We start from the raw sequence: 20,850 nt of genomic DNA on the forward strand, positions 1-20,850 counted from the left end.
ATGGGTGTAGAGGTGAACGCAGAAAGTATACAAGCATGACTGCGCCCCCCATGCTATGGATGGAACATCATTTGGTGAGATAAGACTTACATTCATTGAGTTTCTCTCTCTCTCTTTCTCTCTCTCTCTCTCTGAGTGTGTAAAACCCCATATTTTTATATAATAATAATAATAATATATATTTTTAATTTTCTTAAATAATTAGTCACAATATTTTGAATTTAATAGTCTGTATATTTTTATACTGAACATTTATTTAAAATAAAATAAAATAAAATGTTTTTTTGACTTTATATTATCACTCAATATAAATTTATGAACCTTATGATATTTTTATTCAAATTACACTGAAACCTAATATTTTATATACTAAAACCCAAAAAAAAAATATATATATATATATATACATATTTAATCAGGCTCTATTGGAAGTCAATTAGACTATTTAAATTAGGTGGGATTTGAGATTAGATATAATTAACTAATTTTGTGTCAATCAAGACTTATTAAGAATATGTATTATTTAATTAAATCAATCTTAATCATAAATTAAACTATGGAAGGAAAAAAAAAAAAAATAAATAAATAAATAAAAAATAAAAAATTTATGGGTGTATATGAAGTGAGGGTGTGTTGAGAAACCCAAGTGTGTGTACTAAGAAATCTGTTTGTGTGTGCATGTGTAAGTGATGTGCTGGAAGCTTGACCAAGGTGCATGTGTGCAATGTGTCAACAAGAGAAGTGCATGTGTGTGTGTATAACTAAGGAGTTAAAGGTGTTTGGGTGAGGAATTGGTGGGTATGTGCTGTGAGAGTCCTAGAGGGAGAGAGAGAGAGAGAGAGAGAGAGAGAGAGAGAGAGAGCCGAGAATGAGAGAGAGGGAGTGAAAAATAAGAGAGTATTGAAGCCTATTCAATTTTTTTTGCTAGAAGGAATTTCATGGGAAGCAAAAAAAAAAAAAAAAAAAAATTAAAGAAAGGAAGATCTTGAAGGCTAATAGGTAAGAAAACCCTCTCAACCTTCTCATTTTTTTATATAATTGAAATTTTCAGATTGTATACATATGATACATTGTCTAAATTGTTTTGAATCTGTCCGCATGTTTACCCGAATTTTTAGATAATTTTATACTCAAAATTTCGAGATGATTTCTTCTACAAAGTTGTTGATAATGATGTCTAGTTTGTCCAGAAATTTTTGGAAATAATTTCTGAGCTTTATACGAATTTATACAAATTTTTAACTAAATCTGAAACTGTGTTGAGAATAAATTGTTTTGAATCTGCCCGCATGTTTACCCGAATTTTTAGATAATTTTATACTCAAAATTTCGAGATGATTTCTTCTACAAAGTTGTTGATAATGATGTCTAGTTTGTCCAGAAATGTTTGGAAACAATTTTTGAGCTTTCTACGAATTTATACAAATTTGTTTTTTTTACTAAATCTGAAACTGTGTCGAGAATAATCTGTCTTGAATCTGCCAGCATGTTACCCGAATTTTTAGACAATTTTATACTCAGAATTTCGAGATGATTTCTTCTACAAAGTTGTTGATAATGATGTCTAGTTTATCCAGAAAGTTTTGGAAACAATTTTCGAGCTTCCTACGAATTTATACAAATTTCTAACTGAATCTAAAACTGTGAGACAGATTTTACCATGTATTTGAAAATTTATTTAAAATTCTATACTAAGCCAAATCTGGTAATTTCTAACTAGAAGATGAAATTTGAGAAGTCTAGTTTCATAATAAATTCTTAGATTATGGGTTTGATCTATAAATTTAAGCATGTAATTAAAATAAGGAAATGTGACAAATCTGTGTCATAAACACTCTTGGAATTTGTTTAGAATTATTTATAAGTTATTTTTGGAAAAATATTTCTGAAAAATAATCATAACATGTTTATTGAGTATCCTGCAGATTGATATGAATTTTAGAGTTGTATAAGTAATGTATTTATAATTTTATTTGCAAGATATATACTCTGGAAATTTTTCTGGACAGGATAAAATGACCACTTTAATATTATGCTAGTCTAATTTTGTAAATCAGAAATTTGTGCATGTGTGTATTTATGGTTTAATTCTTGTATCTAAGTTGTTATTTCATACCATGGTTTAAATAAATTGTTTATTTAAATTCTCTACTTTTATTTAGTATTGTGTGACACATGCAATATTTTATGATTGGAAATTTTAATGAGTTGGTATAACATTACTTGTGATAAAAAAAAAATTTGGAATTATTTGTGATTAATATCAAAATTAACTGAAATGATTAACGGCATATACAAAGTTAACAATTGACGGTTAATACCAGTTGTTCGGGGTGAGTATTGGTTTAAAGACTGTACGGAATTAAGGGTTGACGGTTAACACCGGTTGTTCAGGGTGAGCCCTGGTTTTGAGAATTCTCACGTAAATTGTGTTGCGAAACTCTAAGATGGCACGGGACTTATTTGACCCCTTTTCGGTATTCGGTTTTGGAATAAGGGTGGATGTGCAGGTGGCACACAGGGAGGTTACTTACCCCTGGCAGACCGTTTCCTTGGGGCAGACCACGGATGCCACTACTTGGGTATATAACTCCGGACGTGGGCATCCCTGGTAGTTACGGTTGGTAACACTTAAATATTTGACCAAGGGAGGGTTTCAAATTAACCGTTGCCATGCTTAGTGGTTGGTAAGTTAAATCTCTTTGGTGAGATTTCGAGTGTCACCTAATTTATAAAAATTACTGAAATTATTCTAATGGTTGTAATTTCTGTGTATAATTATATTGTTATCTCATGTTTAGAATATTATTATTTTTCTCTTAAAAAGAATGGTAGGTTGGTTACGTTTTCTTACTGTGTTGCAAAACTCATGGCATATATTTTTGTTGCCCTGGCGTTTTATGCCAGGTTTTAGCGAGGAAATAATTGAAGCTGAAATGGAGTTGACGCTAACGTAGAGCCTTGGCTGAGTTGAAATCATAGCAAAAGTCGAATAACTTTATTATCCTATATATTAGCTATTAAGGACCTTATAATTTCATTGCTGTTGTATTTGGATAATGTTAAGTTTTTATTTAATATTATTTGAACCTTTGGTTATGTACGAGAGTTGGAATGCCCTATTAAGATGTCAACTTTTTAGTTTATTAAGTCATTTTGTTTATTTAATTTCCCTTGATGTTTAAAAAAAAAAAAAAAAATTTGGGGCGTCACAGAGTGTGTGCTAACTTGACCGTCGGAGGGGTTTCCGGCAACACACCGACAGGTAGCTCACCGCCGTTGTGGTTTTAAGTTGATCGGATAGATACAGAGCTTGGACGAAAGGAGTACGGGCAGCGACGAATATTTGCTCCCCGTACAGGATTGATGACAAATTAGCAACGTAAATCAGTCACATCTGGTTGTATTTCAACACAATCAGCAAAATAAGCATCTAAAAGAAGATCCTCTGCATTTCTTGGTCTAAGTCTGACTGCAACTCTCACTCTTCCAGGTTTTGTGGTATGGTAGATATCAAAATTTCTCTGGAAGAAGAAGATGATGAGGGCTTGGGTTAGGAATTTCTTGGGGAAGTCCAAAATTTCTCTAGAGAAAGAAAATGACGAAGGCTTGAATTAGGAATTTCTCTAGGAAGTCCCGAATTTCTCTAAAGAGAAATTTCTCTGAACTTCCCAGAGTTTCTCTGAAGAAAGAAGATGATAACGGCTTGAGTTAGGAATTTCTTTGGGAAGTCCAGAAAATTCCTGGATCGGATTTTCTCTGAATCGATGTTGAGGGACCTTAAACATTATGAAAATATTAGATACCCTTTATGTTATAAAATCTTAATACCATGTACCTTAAAAAAAATTCATATATTTTAACCGATAATATTTTGTATCAAAGAAAATGAAACAATATAAAAGCTCTAAATTTATTTAGATTAGTGACATGGAAATCGTAGTGTCAAACTATTACATAAATGAATATGTTTTACAACAACTACTATAACCCTTCACTTTCATAACCATTGTCAATGTTCCTATAACATCAAAATAATTTTATGGCAAATATTATGTATTTTTATTGTAAATGTTACGTATTTTTCTAGTAAGAGTTACGACAATTTATGGTTCAAAATTGAAATTACGCATTTTGTGAAACTATTTGACATTTTTGTGGTAATATTACACATTTATTTATCCCTACATTTTTTAGTTACATATGTTTAACAATACCACAAAATACATAATATTACCACAAAAATGCATAATTTCATTCATCAGTCACAAATTATTGTTACTCCTATCAAAAAATATGTAATATTTACTACAAAAATACGTAATGCACACCATAAAAACACATAATAAATTGCATATAGTACACCCCTAGAGGGGTGTGTACCATAGAATTGCTCTAACACCACCTCCATTTTGTCTCCATAACATTATAATCACCACAACCGCTATCTTTCTATCTCCACCACCATTGTCATTGGTGTTATAACTAATGCCACCACCTCCTTCACCCCCCACCCACCAACTCACCATCATAATATAAAAATTAAAATATATAAATTAAAAATAATAAATTTCAAATGTAATCTTGTACATATCAAACAACATGTTTTAGTTTAGTACTTCAATTTAATCAAATAATTTTTCAACTTAAAAAATTTCACATTCAGTTTTCAATTTCCGGTTTTTAACTTTATCAAACACCACCAAAGTGGAATAATGAAATCCATATTATTTTGTTCTTTAATTTTTGAAAAGAAGCTAATATTTTGGAACAATGGAAAATAGAATAAGGGACTAATATTTTGAGATAGAGGGGTATAAATAATGTATTTATACTATTATATATATATAATTTAATATATAAATAATATATTTATTTTATAATTTAAATAAAGATAAATGAGCCGAGCTTATTCGAGCTCAAGCTCAGCTCATTTAAACGAGTCAAACCGAGTCACACCCTTAACGAGCCAAACTAAGCCTATTCGTAAATAGCTCAATTCATTTATAACTCTAATTATAGGTGAATTAAGAATCTATATTGTGAGTCTTCAGTATTTCTAAAAGCAAAATAATAATAATAAATAAATAAATAAACAAAAATAAGAATCAGATATCTAATCTAAATAGATCGGATTTATGGAAACCCATTAATAATTGGACTTTATGGGATTTGGGTTGAGTGGGATTTTCATTAACAGATTCGGATTATTCTGATTGAGAAGCATCGGATTTGTAGGCAGGCAGGTAGGCCTAAATCCATTCATGCAAATACAATGCATGATCCAGTTCTAAACCCATGTAAAAAGGTGACCCAGTTCCAAATCCTACGGGCTGTCCCAAGCCAGCCCATCCCAAGTAGTACGTTATATATACGGCAAATTACATTTTACCCTTTTATCTTCTTAAACTAAAAGCAATAACACTTAATCCCCTTTATCTTTCTTTTTTTTTTTCAATTTGAACCTTAATAACGAAAATACCCTTTTAACTATAGGGGTAAATTATAGTTCAACCTCTTAAACTATCTCTCAATATCACTTTACTCCTAAACTAAAAAAAAATTGAATTTTAAGCTAAAATATAGTTTTGATTTTTTTTCCATATTTATTGTTTTTAGTATTTTTTTTCCCCCATATGTTAGTAAACAATTTTAAAAAAATTAACTAAAAAAAAAATGATGTCATTTTAAGTAGGAGTGTCACGAAATTGACCGATCCACAAAAATTGACCAGCGCGACCTAATCCATCCACTTTTAAGTGGTTTCGATAGTATGGGCAGACATATGCGGATCGAGAATTTTCATATCCGCCTATATTCAGACGGATGACGAATAAGAAGTCACTCAACACAACACAACTCAATCAGCCTATCTACCTTAAGAAAATAATGTTATGTTTTTATGTTTGTTATAGCGACCCCGGTCTTTTCCCATTTAATTATTGTATCCAGACTGTTCCGTAGATTCTGTCATTGTATAATGGTTGTTGTTGTTATTCCTTATTTTCTCATTTGGAATTATAGGATGTGTTGGGCAGGTTTGTTTCAGGTTGGTTGGGTTTAGAAACCAAGAGTTGTTGTCCAGGTTTTTGGTTCTTCGCTCGAGCGAGGGGTTGTTCGCTCGAGCGAGAGGTAGTGTTTGGTTTGGACCTGTAGCTGTGCATTCTTGGCTCGAGCGAGCTTTTCTTCGCTCGAGCGAGTTAGTTCATCCTTCGCTCGAGCTATAGTTCCTTCGCTCGAGCGTGTGTCTGGGTTCAGACCTGAGGGTTTGAGTTCTTCGCTCGACCGAGCTTTCTTTCGCTCGAGCGAGCATTTGAGTTGTTGGCTCGAGCAAGGCTTCCTTGGCTCGAGCGTAGTTTCTCTGTGTCTGGTCGCTCGAGCGACCAAGTATTCGCTCGAGCGAGCCTGTCCAGTTTATATACACAGTAGCGGGATTTGATCAGTCTTTTTCATTTTCTTTTGATTCCAAACCCTAGGTCCGACTTCTCTCTCTCCCTACTCACCTTCTTTCTTAGATTTGATCCACTTAGGGTGTGTTTCTACCCTAGATCCTTCAGTAAAAGATAGAGTGAGGCAAGGGCTACCATTTAATCTGAGCATTTGGCGATTTGGAGCACTTTGGTATTTGGGCACTCATCTCTTTCTTCACCTTTTGGGTTGTTTTCTTTGAGGTAGGGATTTCCTACTCCATCTTATAGGTTTTGTTCTAAGTTTTGGTAATTTGATATGTTGGGAATAATTGGGTAAATTTTGGGAAAAACCCTAGTTGTATTATTGAATTAATTTGTATAAGTAATTCATGAAATTGGGAAAAGATGGTTAAATTCACGGAATTGGGAAATTTATTGACTAAATGGCATAATTGGGTAATTGGTATCATTTGTCCATTGAATTGTTGACATGGTTATTTTCAGTTTAGAAATAACTGTTTTGGGCTATCGGTGGAGGATAGTCGTGATTGTTGTAGACAGTGCATGTGAATTAGGAATAACTGAAACTAATCACATTGGTTAAGTCATTACTTTTGACTGTGGCATTGATACAGATAATACGTGTATTGATTGAGCATTGCATTTGCATACATTGTTTGTGTGTGGGAGGAGATAGGGGATGTACTCCACGGTTTAGGGGAAGATAGGGGATGGACCTCTAAACCGGATTTTGTTTGGGAGGAGATAGGGGATGGACTCCATTAGCATCACTTTTATGTGTGCTTATTTATATAGAAGTGTTTTATTGATACAGCACTAAAATGTGTATCAATCTGGAAGTATGAAGTGTTTGATTTGAGCTTGAGTCTCATTTGTTGTTAATATTGGAAGGATGTGAATATGATATATGTGATTTCACTGTTATAAGTTTGGCCAGGTTCTGAGCCATGTTGATAAAACTGGAAAGTAAAATGTATCTTTGACAATAATGTCATGAGTCTGTAAAATGATGTAATTGATTATTTTGGTTAACCATCTGTTGAATGCTATTGCTTTATTCATTGCTTATATGTGGTTTAGTATATTTCTACTGGGTTGTGGCTCACCCTATATGGGAACATCATTTTCAGGTTCAGGTGATAAACTACCTCCAAGGACTTAGCTTGGGAGGGTTTGGCTTCTGGATTGGAGAAGACTACCTTTAGTTAATTGTCTTTAATTATTATTACATGTAAACATTCAAGCCTAGGGCTTTTCTTGTATTGAGTTAGAACTCATATTTTTGTATCCAAGTGTTGGCTTGGAAAGATGTAAGCCTGTAGGGCATTTTATTTGATGTTACATGTAATGCTTCATTTAGTAATACTCTGATGAATGAATTAATATATATTGTCTTCTTTAAATAATGCATGTCAATGATATATAATGGGTTAATTTTGAGGGCGTTACATTTGTTAAAGAAAAAACAATTTATTTAATAATAATATTAGTTACTTATGAAATATAAAAGTTTTAACTTTTATTTTAATTATAGAAAATGAAGAATAAAAAATTCTAAACTCAAATAAGGCTCAAATTAGTAAAAAAATTACTATATAAAAGCATAAAATAGTAAAACACAAACCGCCAAATCGATCTATAACTACCCGCCAACCCTCATAGCCCACTCAATCCGCATCTACTAACTAAGTGGATAGATACAAATTGATTTTTTTCAATCTACCTAAGTTCGAACGGATGACAAATAGAAGGTCATCCGACCCAACCTGATCTGCAAGCACCCCTAATTTTAAACATTCCATTCGAGTCATATGTAAATCACATATCAATTTTTTTATCTATTTAAGAGACATATCCTTAACAAAATATTTACATCGATATAACTTTATAATTCAAAGTGACAAATGTACTATCATTTCTTTTTAATTAAGGAGGTAAAATGATATTAGGTAATAGTTAAGAGGGTAAATTGTAATTTATCCTATCAATAAAAGGGTAATTTTGTCATAAAAGTCTAAATTGAAAAAAATTAGTTGACGAGGGGGTTAGGTGTTATAATTTTTAGTTGAGAGACATAAACTATATTCTGTTTTAAAAAAGTTGAAGCGTTGGGACGCAAAGCAACGCAACCTTTGGTTGGTAGAGGCTGCTGCCAAAGTGAGTAGTATACTCTGCCGTTTCATTTGGCTCTACATTTTCAGATTATACACTACTCCATCGACTCTCCGGTCGGTTATTTATCGGCTCTGGTGAATATAACTCCCTCCACTTTTTTTCTTCTTCTAATATGTATATCTTCATATGCATGATGGAATTAGAAGAAAACTATGGGCAATAGCTCTCTTGTTTTTGTGTAGAATTCTGTTTATCATAGTATTTTTAAAATATATATTTTATTTTATAAATAAAATAATCAATCAGTATAAAAGATATATATATTTCATTGTTCTACCATCTTACCTTATTTTTTTATTTTGTACAATTTTTTTTTTTTTTAATTCCAATAGAGATTACTTCTATAGTATTTTTGCTGGTGTCTTTGGCCCTTCTAGTGATAAAATCGTGGTTCCGTCCCTATTTGTATGTATATCTCTATGTGGGTTTTGAATATGGTGTTCTGTTCTGTGCAAGGTGGCATACATACTTGATTGAAGCTTTACAGTTGAAACTAACAAAATATTCACATAAATGATATAGTACCCTCTCTTTCTTTGTAGTTTCTTATAATCAATCCAGTTGGGGCACATACATACATATGTTGAAATTTACTGTTTTACAAATGCAAAATATTCCTGTATATCTCTATTTTAACACACTAGCAAATTCATTAGGTGTCTTTGTTTTCTGGGTTTTTCAGTTTGACATATACTCTAATTAGAGGGTGTATTCCAATTTCTTATTCCTTTATTTAGGCCTCGTTTGGGAACAGGCTAATTTAGTAACTTTTTTGCTATTTGGCTAAAAAAGTAGGTAAAAAAAACTTATATTTTTGGGATGACTTTTTGGCTAATTACGAAAAGATGTGCAAAAAGTAGAGAGAAAAGAGAATCTTTGAATTTTTTGTATGAGTTGTTGCCTTTTTGGCTAAAAATGTAACTTTTTGACTTTTTGACTAAAAAGGTAAGTCCCCAAACGGGGCCTTATTTTCACTTAAAAACACTCTTAGCCTCTGTTTGAATCACGATGTGAGAAAAGAAAATAAATAGTTGTTGTTTGTATAAATAATCATTAAAAGAGAACATATTTCATTTAGACGGGTATAGTATAAATTATCATTAAAAGAGAACATTATTCATTTAGAGGGGTATTGTACTTCAAATTTTAGCATGACTTTTAATATGTATTTCATCTATCTAATATGAAAGCATAATGCATCAGACTAAAATAAAAGTGAATATTTCACTCTTAATTATATGTTTTTGTTTGGACTATAATGTATCCATTATGAATGGTATGGTTTCTGCCTTGGTAATATTTCCAATACCCCATTCATGAAAATAATTGAATAATTGATCCAGTCATTCTATAAATTTGTAAAGGAATTTTTAACAATGAGTTTGTATTGTTTTATGTGAGGAAAAGTTGAAGGAATTTTTTTTTTTCTTTTCTTTTTTATTTAAAAAATTGAAAAATAATTCTAAAATCCAATCAAACCAGCCCTTCTGCTTACAAAAGATTACCATAGAGATTTGAATTCTTAACTAGTAGTAGCAAAGAAAGAAGTAGATGGAATTAGAGAAAGTGCTTGCCAATTCATATTAGACCTGGTAGCACCAAAGAGATGTGCACCAGGAATATGATCGGACTATTTCATACCAAATTTTTTTTTTTTTTTAATTTTAATTTTTCTTTTTGTGAAGTTTACAATGTATAGTGTTAGGAAGAAAGTTTTCCATTATCATTTGTTCCATTGGTATTTGACATAGAGTTGGTAGTATGTGCCTACCAGTAACTCACTAATGTTCCCCCTGCTTCGATATTATAATTGACCATAATCGATATATAATTCCGTATTTCCTACTCAGATAGCGCACGGTCAATGCAAGAACTGTTACTTCTCATATTGCAATGGTAATGTAAATTTGTACAATATGAAAGCATTAATTTTCTGTTGCAGCTCTATATAAGAAGCACAAATATGTCAGACATCAACATTGACGATGCTAAGGAGTTAGATTTCACTGACAACACTCCCAATGATAAAGTGGATGATGATCCTTTGGTGCATGACCCAAAGCATTCAGATTTACATGAGGAAAATCCCTTACCTACACTCCAGGAGGAGGTACATACTCTGTAGCTTCCGTGTTTTATGGTTTTAAATTTTGATTAGTTTGTTTTATTAAATTATTCAAAAAGCAAATGTGGAGCAAGCCTTGAAACAGGGTTAAATAATATGTTCCTGACAACATTTTTGAAACAATCCCCTAAGAATTTCTCCAAAGGACAGAAGTGTCAGGTCTAATGAGTTTGCCCAAATATTTTTGTATCCGGGGCATAATTCGCTAGTACATAGATTTCCAAAAGTTACATTTTCTTCTGTCTTTCGTAGGAGGAAATGATCAAGAAAAAGTATGGAGGAATGTTGCCAAAGAAACCTCCATTAATATCCAAGGTAACAATTCTCTTTTTACCTTTTAGTTTAGTCATTTATGCTATTTTTGGTTTCATTTAACAAGTGTAATCCTCCACAAACTACTTTATTTAATATCAGGACCACGAACGAGCATATTTTGATTCTGCTGATTGGGCATTAGGCAAGGTATACCTAATTGACTTTCTTATGAGACTTTTTAACCACTTGTTAATCATAGTATTTGCAATTCTGAATGTGGTTTTTACTGGGCAATCTCAATTTTCTAAGATCTTTGTTTTCCTCTTTGCTTGCCCATTGGATAGCAAGGAGCACAGAAGGCCAAAGGTCCACTAGAGGCTCTTCGTCCAAAATTGGAGGTACTTGATGTTTCTTAACCCTTGATTGTGGGAAAAACTAGGGTATTGTGTTAGTATACATGCAGGTGCTTGTGGTCAACAAGAGCAATGTGTACCAGCTTTAATGTTGTGTCAAGGATGCTGGTTTGACTTGTAGATGTGGCACACTTGTGAAATGTTCTTATTGGGCACTTGCACCTAAAGTAATATACCAATTTTTTTCTTCTTTCATATTCTTTCATGCCACAACATTGTGGTTAAGTAGGATTGTGTGGCAAAGTTCTTTCACCGATGTACTTTTTTATATGTAACAACTTCTGGGGTAATGAAAACCTAGGTGAGTTATTAGGGCTTATTGTTATCATAATTAGCAAAATGGAATCATGTCATGGAGTAAGTTGCGAATTTGGCATGTACTAATGCTAAGACATAGTACTTGCCAAAATTTGGCTGTTTAGGCTCCACCGTGACTACTTTCTCTCGAATTTTCTATTCATGTAAAATTATGCATCCTAGTAATGTTAGGATTCATGTTCTTTCTACAAATCGATTATTTTATTCTAATTTCAAAGTCTAATTATAATGAGCTAGACAACTAAGAGCAGCCCTCCTCAGATGAAAGTAAAATGCGGTCCTATGTCCTTACTATGACTGCAAAGAGACTACCAGTTAAGTACTTGTCACTATCATATTTACTTTCATATGAATTAAATGGTTGTGGGTGAAGTAACTGATCTCACATGCCACTTTCTTGCTATTTTTCTTACAAATGAAGCATCAAGGTTTTTGTTGAGGTTCATGCAGATAAAATAACAGTCGGTACACTACATAGAGGCTAGATATGTAGAGAAGACTTGATTTATGAGTTGTGTCCTAGTTTTAACATTCATAATTTCTTTGTTTTGTAATTTTTATCAGCCGACACCACACCAACAACTTCGTTCAAGACAATCAACTTATGCTTCCACAGATGATGGTGAAGGTATTTGCACTTGGCTTAACAACCTAAGTTTTTTATTTTTTTTATTTTTTTAGTTTCATTTCTCACCGTTACATATTGAACTTAGCTAAATTGTGTTTTGACAGTGGTTGATGACAATAATAATGATGCTCCTTTTAAGGATCAAAGTTGCAAGTTAGATGCTACCAATAACAACAATGCCAATTCCATGGATTAGAGTTACAACAACTAGTTGCTCTGCTTACAGCATGTAAAGCAGTTGATCATGAATCTGAGACCCTCTTTGAGTACTTAATTGAATAAACTATTAGTAGATTTTGTGCTTCTTGTTGTAATAATGAACTCTCTTTCCAACTCTACAAAGTTGCACCTTTTTGTTGGTCAATGTTGGCAGGAAGTTATTAGTCCATGGCATGTTGCACAAATTGGCATAATTCATTTGAATGTCAATTCCCCAGAGCTATGAAACATAGAAGCTTCTCCGGAGGTTAGTGTGACACATGTCAATAATGGACAAGCACTAAAGGAAGTGTCATTCCGTCATTTTTTTAATCGAATACGCTGGGGACACATTAGGAACATGCAGTGTCATTTTTTATTTATTTTTTTGTACTAGAGTAGCATACTCAATATCGATGAATTTATGAGAATAACTATATAATAATTAAACATATAGCATATAATAAATATATAAGATTATATGTTTCGCACATCTCTCTCGCGTGTTGTATTTCTGCTTGTTTGTATCATGTCATGTATTAGTGTCCATGTTCATTCTTCTTAGCCTTAGAGAGAAAGAGACAAACAAATTTATGTATCCATGTCTATATTGTATCACGTATTTGTATATGTGCTTTTTAGCCAGAGAGAGAGAGAGAGAAACATATTTGGGTACAAATAAAAATGACAAAATTCACTTTACTCCATTGTTTCACATATAGGCTTATGAATTCTTTGTAGTTTGGACTAATTTGCAATTGTTTTGTCCAAATAGATTGAAAGTGTATTACATGCGCCTATTGTGCAAAGATGGCTCCATTTTTTTGTTTTTACTTTCCTTCTATAAATCGTTAGGCAAAAAGGCATGAGTGTTCCCATTAACCAAAACCCTAATAACCAACCACCTCTCTCTATTGAAAACCATAATCATTTTCTACCTAGAAATCCTAAAAGAAATATACGAAAATGAGTGAGAGTACTAATTAGTGCTATCACTAATGATGTGGCAGTGGACCCCACCATGAATGATTTGATGTTTTGGCCTTGGTGTTGTATTTTTTTTCTTTTTTTATTGAGTGTCATGTCATTAGTGATCTTTTTAGAACTCCAAAATTAGTGGTCTCTATCATTATTGAGAAATATATATCTATATATATATATATATATATAGATATCCTAAAAACCTCTAAAAACCCTAACCCTACCAGCCACCTCCTACTTCCTAATCTTCTAAGATGGAATCAAACCCCAAAAATGGAATCGAAGCCTAAAAATGAAGTTCTTTCCGCACAACGGGATGAAAAGGAAATCTCATTTCTCCTTCGACTTTGGCTAAAACTATGGCATCCTCATAGACATTGTCTAGAATTGGGAAATGCTTTCAAAACATCTCAAACTTCTCCTCAAACACCAACTCACTCAAGGCTGTTAGTATCAAAAGAAGAAAGAGAAATCCAGAAATGAACAGCAAAAGAACAACAAAATCAAAAGAGAAAGAGATTTGAGGACTTATAGAGGAACGACAAAGGCAAAGGTTGATTCGAAGGCAAACACAACAATAGAGAGGTGAATGGAACGAAGAGTGACAAAGTGAACACGGAGAAAAAAAAAATAACCCTGGGAGAGAGAAAACTAGGAAACAAAGTGAGAATATGAGAGAATACAATTGTCAATATATATGTGTGGAGTGTTTTTGAATGGAACCCAATGAAGGACTTTAAAATTTGAAGAGGCATCAATGATAGTGCCGTTGCACAGAAAGGCTCACTATGAAGCACGGTTGCATCACTATAGTAATAAGGAATAAATGGATCATATTACTACATGTAATGCCTTCACCTAAAGTGGAGCGCAAACTCAATTTAGCCGAACTCTCACCCTCTCTTCTCAAGTAGCAAGGAACAAGAGTTGGGGGCAATTGTCGAGGATCGAAATTAATTTCTCCGGACATTAGCAGCCTTCCTCGAACCTGTAACATCTTAATTCTATAGGTCTGTTCGAGCAGTGGAGTTACTGGTCGAGCAGTGAATTGAGGTTCCCATTATTTCTTTATACAGCTTGAGCATTGAAGAAGACCGCTCGAGCAATTAATTGATCGTTTAAGCGGAGATGCATAGCTGCCAATACTTTCATTTCAAACTTGAAATTTTGTTGGAAACTTGTGTTCACCGCTCTAGCGGTGGAAAGATCACTTGAGCAATCTGTTCAGAGTAACCAACTTAAAATCAATTTTTTCCCAATTCATTCTTACTTTTTTCATATCCTCTGTCTCTTTAACACCCATTTCCGAAACCCTAGCCCAAAAACGCTTGATTTCTCTCATTTCTACTTAAGATCCACCTTAAATCTTTCAAGAAAATTGAAGAGCAAGCTTGGTTTAAGATTTCTATCGATTGCTTCGCATTTCTTCAAAGTTTCTTGTTGGGTCTTCAACTCCTAGCTCTCATTTTCAAGGTATAGGTACTTTTAACTTAGTATGTCTATAATTTGAGATATATATGTGGTATTTTCTCAGTTATAGTGACGCATGAGATGATTTTGTGATATAAAGTGGGTTTGATAAACAAAAGGGGCTTATACCTAATGTTTTTGAGAAAGATTATCAATATTCTTGTTGATTATTGTTGGTGATGATGAATATTGACTCTCTGGGTATAAAAGAGAGAAAAACCTTAATTTTTCTAAAAAACCCTAGTTTTTAAAACTTGATTTAAATGTTGCTTGATTCAATTGACTTTTAAATTTTAGAATTAGGTGAATGATTATGGAAAAGGTGTTGAGAGATGAGATTTTTGAACCTACTTGGATGCATGTATTGAGATAGATGAATGTTGAGATTGCGGAATTGAGAGGTTGGAGAAATCCATTGTTATTGATATTGCTAAATCATGTTTATGAATTAAATAAACCTTAGGAAAATTGAACTTGAAAACTCATGCATCATGTACATTATAATTCTCTTATGTAATTTTATAGCCTTGTGAATATTGGGAATGTTGAAAGGGGGTAAATAACGTATGAGTCCTGGTAGTTGAATCGGGTTTTGGGAAATGAGTTGTGTGCTATATTGGTACCCATACGGGGGAGTCAAGATGCCCAACTGCCTTGTCTTGATCTTATAGCTGGAAAAATGTGGGGAAAAGGTTTTTTGGTGTCCATGAGCCCGCCGTTTCAGGAGTCAGCAAATGTGAAAAAACATGATTTTTGGTTTTCACAAGCCCGTTGTTTCAGGAGTCGGCAAATGTAGAAGGGAAAGATTTTTGTGCCCATCACCTCGCCATTTATAGAGTCGGCAAATGTGATAGTATTTTATGTATATAAATCTACATATGTATGTATGGTTTTGTGGCTCTTGCCTGGACATCATTGCGTATTTACCATCCCATAGTTATGGATAAGACTTGGTATGGAAATCATGCATTGAACATCATTGTTTTTGAAAGAGACATGGATTTTCTTATCACTCGCATAACATGATCATATGCATCTAGATCGTTTATATACTATGTTAATACTATTTCTATTGGGCAATAGCTCACTCCAAACTAACAACATTTTAGGAATTGATGGTGTGACTCTGCCTAAGTAACTTGGCGGTGGATGTGTTTTTGAAAGAAGCATGAAGGTTCAATGGATGTTACTTGTTGATGCTTCAAAGCTTTTTTGTGATTTGGGACTGAATGTCCATTTTTGTGTACTCAAGGACTATCCTTGAAAATGTTTATGCCACTAGGGCATTATACTTTGATATTTCTCTTACTCATTGAACTATTATTATTATTTTTGTACATGTAAATGGAACAATGATGTATTTCACATGGAATAGTTCAATATGAGAGAGATTATTCTAAATAAAAGATTATGTTTATTATGGTATTCATTACAATGGTTGTGAAACATTAAATGGCTTTAATTATAAATATAAAAAAAAAATGGAGGACAAATTTTGGAGAGTTACAATACGGTCATCTATCGACTAAAGATAAACCAAGGATATATTCGACACATGAATTAACTAAAAGGCATATCTATTCTACCAAAAGGTATAATAGCGATATCTCAAGTTCATAACAAAAGGGGTAGGTCAGAAAGGATGAGAGGCAGATGGAACGCCAGAAGGACAACGCAGAAGACAATGTAAAGACAGTGTTAAGACAGTAATGGAGCATAGTTAGTCTCAATATGCAAATTCTTCCCAAAGCATCCAAACACGCATGCTAGGTATACTCTCAGTAGTAAAGCAACATCAATACGCAATGAATCCTCTATAAATAGGCGACAATCGCCAGGATATGAGGCATGTTCCTTTCTATCATCAAGGAAATAGCATTTGTTTTGAGCTCTAACTTAACCATCCCAATGCTTACCGTCAAACACCATGTCGAGCTCTAGTGGCTTATTTGTTTATGCAGGGATAGCCTAGTAGCAGCAGGAGTCGTCCAGGAAAGGGGCAACTATATATCCCACCACAATCTTGATTAGATAGTAGTGATTATGAGCCAATAACAAAGTCACACCCATCCTCTCATCATAACTTCTTAAGTCGCCATTACTTTATGTCCAAACTTATTCATCCCCCCTATCCTTTTTGTCTTAAACACCTACAAGTGAAGTCATTGAAACCACAACCACTAGCTTTTAGAGTTCCACGTTCCCACGCTACATAGAGAGGCACATCGTTTGAGCAATGTGGAATTTTTCATTTTAAAGGCGTTTATGAGCCATTGGAATATGATTTTTCCAATCAATCATGTAACTCATCTGAGGGTTTCAAATGTTGATCGTATGATGATTTTCTTTCGCAAAGATCGCCTTGGAGTTCTTGATGAATTGTGAAATGTGGAGACATGCTTGTTGTTGGAGTCATTTCATGTCGTCATGATTTCCATGTGGAATGCTTGGAGCAAACAATACCAAGACAAGCAAAAATGACCCTCTATGCCCTCTATGTGCTAGATCATAAGAGGAAACCTCTATAGAGGAGCGTGTTTGTTCCAAGTTGAGGAATGGTTTCCCAAAACTTTGACCTTTCTGTGAAGATGGGCCATTAAGGTCGTGGGGTTGTGCACATACTAGTGACTGTATTGAAGGGTCTCTGCACGTTCCTTCTCACAACATGATGTTGTTACTTAACTGGAACCATATTAGAAAGAATCTTTCCTCAAAGGGTAATTCAAGCATGGAATTTCTAAGAACGTTGAAGAAAATTCGCCAATGTTGACTGGAAGGTTAGCAGATCAAGCAGGAGTTGGATCATCATCAGGTATGAAACCATGAAAATTTTGTATACAGCTTGAGATTGAAATTTTCTTTCAAATTGTCTATTATATTCAGAGTCTTGATTTAGGTTTAGCAGGAAATGTGTGTTGAAATTTACTGTCACAGGACAACTGTTTGTTTTATATTTTTTCGTTTTGCGTATTTGTTTTTACTTCTGATGGCAGATGAAAACATGTAAAATTCTATTCTCAGTGCTAGAAGTTTGTTATTCCTCCTCGGATGACTCATTACAAAGATGGTTTGGATTTGGTGTGCTTTCATTTAATAGAATGGATCTAATTTTACATGAATTTTCTAGTTAAAAGTTTGTCGTGTTTGGCTTCACCAAGTAGATGAATGGTTCTCATATTCTTTTTGGTGGCTTGCTCTCCAAATTTTGACAGTATTTATAACTTACTTTTATATGTCTAATTTTCAATATCTTGTTAGTCTTCTGTAGGCTGCAAACGAGTCGAGTCGAACTTTGCTGAGTTCAGCTTGACTCATTTATTTATCGAGCTCATTTACTTATCGAGCTCGTTTATTGAGCTTGAGTTCGGCTTGATAACTAACTGGGTTCGAACTCGGCTCGACTCGCACTACAGGAAAATGGGGAATTATCGGCGTTTTTAAAACGCCACAATAGACCACAAAAACGCCGCAAAAAGATAAAATGACGTTTTTAAAATTCGTCGCCAATGTGCCCGCCGTCATATCTTTGTGGCATTTTAAAAACGCCACTAAATAGTTTAGACGACATTTTTTATAAAGCGCTACTAATTCTTAACCTCCGTTAACATTGTCTGTTAGAAGGGTTAACCATGACGTAATCATGACGATATTTTGCGACGTTTTTACAAAAACGCCACCTTTTCTCTTTTTTTTTTTTTAAAAAAAAAAATTCTTAATTAATGAGCTTTTAACTTTTGTTCAAAGCAAACCTATTCTCCATCACCATCACCATTTTCAAAATATATACCATAATGTGAGTTAGTATCCATTTTTCAATTTTTCATAACTAAAAAAAAAACCCTTAAAACACAATATTAAACTCAAAAAAATAAAAATAAAAATAAAAATTACAAATTACAAATATTTTTAAATTTTAATAAATAAAAAAATAAGGAGTGCGCCCTCCCATTCTTTGTCATTCTGAAAATCATAAAAGCTTTTTTCACTGTAATCAAAAGGAAAAAAAGACAAACTCAATCTGATTAGAAAGTAGGCAGAAAAAAATTGATTGGATAGTTGGATTCTACTATCAACCCAATAAATATTAGCCGTTGAGTATGCCATTATCAATTGAAGACTAAAAAATGATGGTCTTAAAAGTGCTATTGCACAAAAATGATTCGTCATACAACCCAGTAAGTGAATCTGCAAAATCTATCACTAACTCATCATGCAACCTAGCAATTAATATATAGGCATTATCCACCATTAACCAGTAAATCATTATCCATCATTTCCCTCAACGTCAAGCACAACACAGCATCACTAAACATCTAACATAAACAAATTTATAACTGCAAAAATACACAATCTCATTACTAATTTTGAGATCATATTTTGTGCAATGCTTCATTCAACCAGTAAATCACATTCAAAAGTTGAATAGTCATTGTCATAATCCATTTGGGCAAAAAGTTATCATTTAGAATATAGATCTGAACAAGTGATTGAAATCAACCCTGGTGAATCTCTCAAGGAGCATGAGAAGACAGAGAAAACCCTAGATCTAGGACGGAGAGAGAAAATAAAATGACGGAAAGAGAAAGGAGGACAGAAGAGACGGAGCACCGTTATAAAGTCGAACACGCATGTCTTAATTCCACTTTACCTCTTCCACAGCATTTTAAAAAAAAAAAAAAAACGTTGTCTAAAAAATGTGGTTAAAAGCAATTTTTGTTGTAGTGTCGACTCGGCTCAATAAGATTTTTTAAATACTATTCATATTATTTAATATATAAATAATATATCTATTATATAGTTTAAATAAAAATAAACGAGTTAAACTTGACGAGTCAAGCTTATTCGAGCTTGACCTCAGCTCGTTTACTAAACGAGTCGAGCCTATTCATGAACTGCTCGGTTCATTTGTAACCCTTACGTAACTTGCAAGCTTTTCTTTCTTTCTGTCTTTTTTTTTTCTCATTTTTATTTATTTCTTTTATATTCCACTTAGAAATGAAATATCTAACACTAAATAATCAAGAAGTCGGAGCACATTCAAGAGACAAATAGGGTTTATTTATGTAAGTAAATATATTTAATAACGTTTTATTTATTTGGATGAAAAATAATTTTAATAGAACATTTTTTACCGAAAACTTTTATTATTGAGAAATTTTTTTCATATGTTACATTCTTGAAAGCAACGTACTATGATTGTATTAGTTGGGTGAAGGTGGAAGTGGAGTGGTGGCGGTACTGGCAATGCGGTGCAGGTGATAGAGGTAATAATGGTGTGATGACATTAGTAAGATTTTTGTCCAGAAAAAAATTTTCCCCTTTTAAAAGTTTTTTTTTGGGGGGGGTCTAAATATACTTATTTTTTATTGATCATAGACAATATTTTCCAATTGACTTTTGTTTTCTATTGGAATAAACTTTAAAAAAATATGAAAAATATTTTAAAAAGAAAACTTTTTTACCCAAATAAACGGATAAATTTGACTATTGGGTTTGGCCCATTATGGTGCCAGCATTAAGTAAAGGAACAATGAAGGTTTTGCATCAGTGCACATTTAATAATATCAAGCAATAATCATTTTCTTGGCCAATTTGTGTTCCTCATGATGTGAGTAGGCAGACCCATCTCACCCATTTAATTGGAAAAGCCCACGGGCCATTTCCCTAGCCATTCAAAATTTCAAAAAGGGCCATTGCCAATACCATATTTTTGTTGGGGGATCATGATCATTCTTTTCCCTCTCTCATTAGATTCACATGGTGTGTTTGCATTAGCCAAGACAAATTGCACATTGTAACTATCCATATGACACAACTTGGATGTTGGGGACTCCTTTCATGGTGTCCACTGTTTGC

The 20,850-nt window shown here is 33.2% G+C and overlaps 1 protein-coding gene and 1 long non-coding RNA gene across 3 annotated transcripts; both read left to right on the top strand.

Annotated features, from left to right (window-relative positions):
* Positions 1-785: 785 nt before the first annotated feature.
* Positions 786-3,103, top strand: LOC145803182 (uncharacterized). The gene is made up of 2 exons (XR_014345302.1): positions 786-999; positions 2,908-3,103. It is a non-coding gene; the product is annotated as an uncharacterized LOC145803182 (long non-coding RNA).
* A 5,349-nt stretch (positions 3,104-8,452) lies between these two features.
* Positions 8,453-12,709, top strand: LOC114322168 (uncharacterized). 2 transcript variants are annotated; one of them, XM_082894359.1, is made up of 7 exons: positions 8,453-8,680; positions 10,549-10,716; positions 10,984-11,046; positions 11,146-11,193; positions 11,331-11,384; positions 12,282-12,345; positions 12,450-12,709. In XM_082894359.1, exons 2-7 carry the CDS (start codon positions 10,570-10,572, stop codon positions 12,539-12,541), a joined length of 468 nt encoding a protein of 155 aa, XP_082750485.1. In that variant the 5' UTR covers positions 8,453-8,680; positions 10,549-10,569; the 3' UTR covers positions 12,542-12,709. The 2 variants fall into 2 exon arrangements, with proteins under 2 accessions (XP_082750485.1, XP_028125231.1); XM_028269430.2 differs by having other exon boundaries at positions 8,467-8,588.
* Positions 12,710-20,850: the final 8,141 nt, after the last annotated feature.

Source organism: Camellia sinensis, chromosome 11 (assembly GCF_055761805.1).
Source record: "Camellia sinensis isolate YWXY chromosome 11, ASM5576180v1, whole genome shotgun sequence".
Taxonomy (NCBI): domain Eukaryota; kingdom Viridiplantae; phylum Streptophyta; class Magnoliopsida; order Ericales; family Theaceae; genus Camellia; species Camellia sinensis.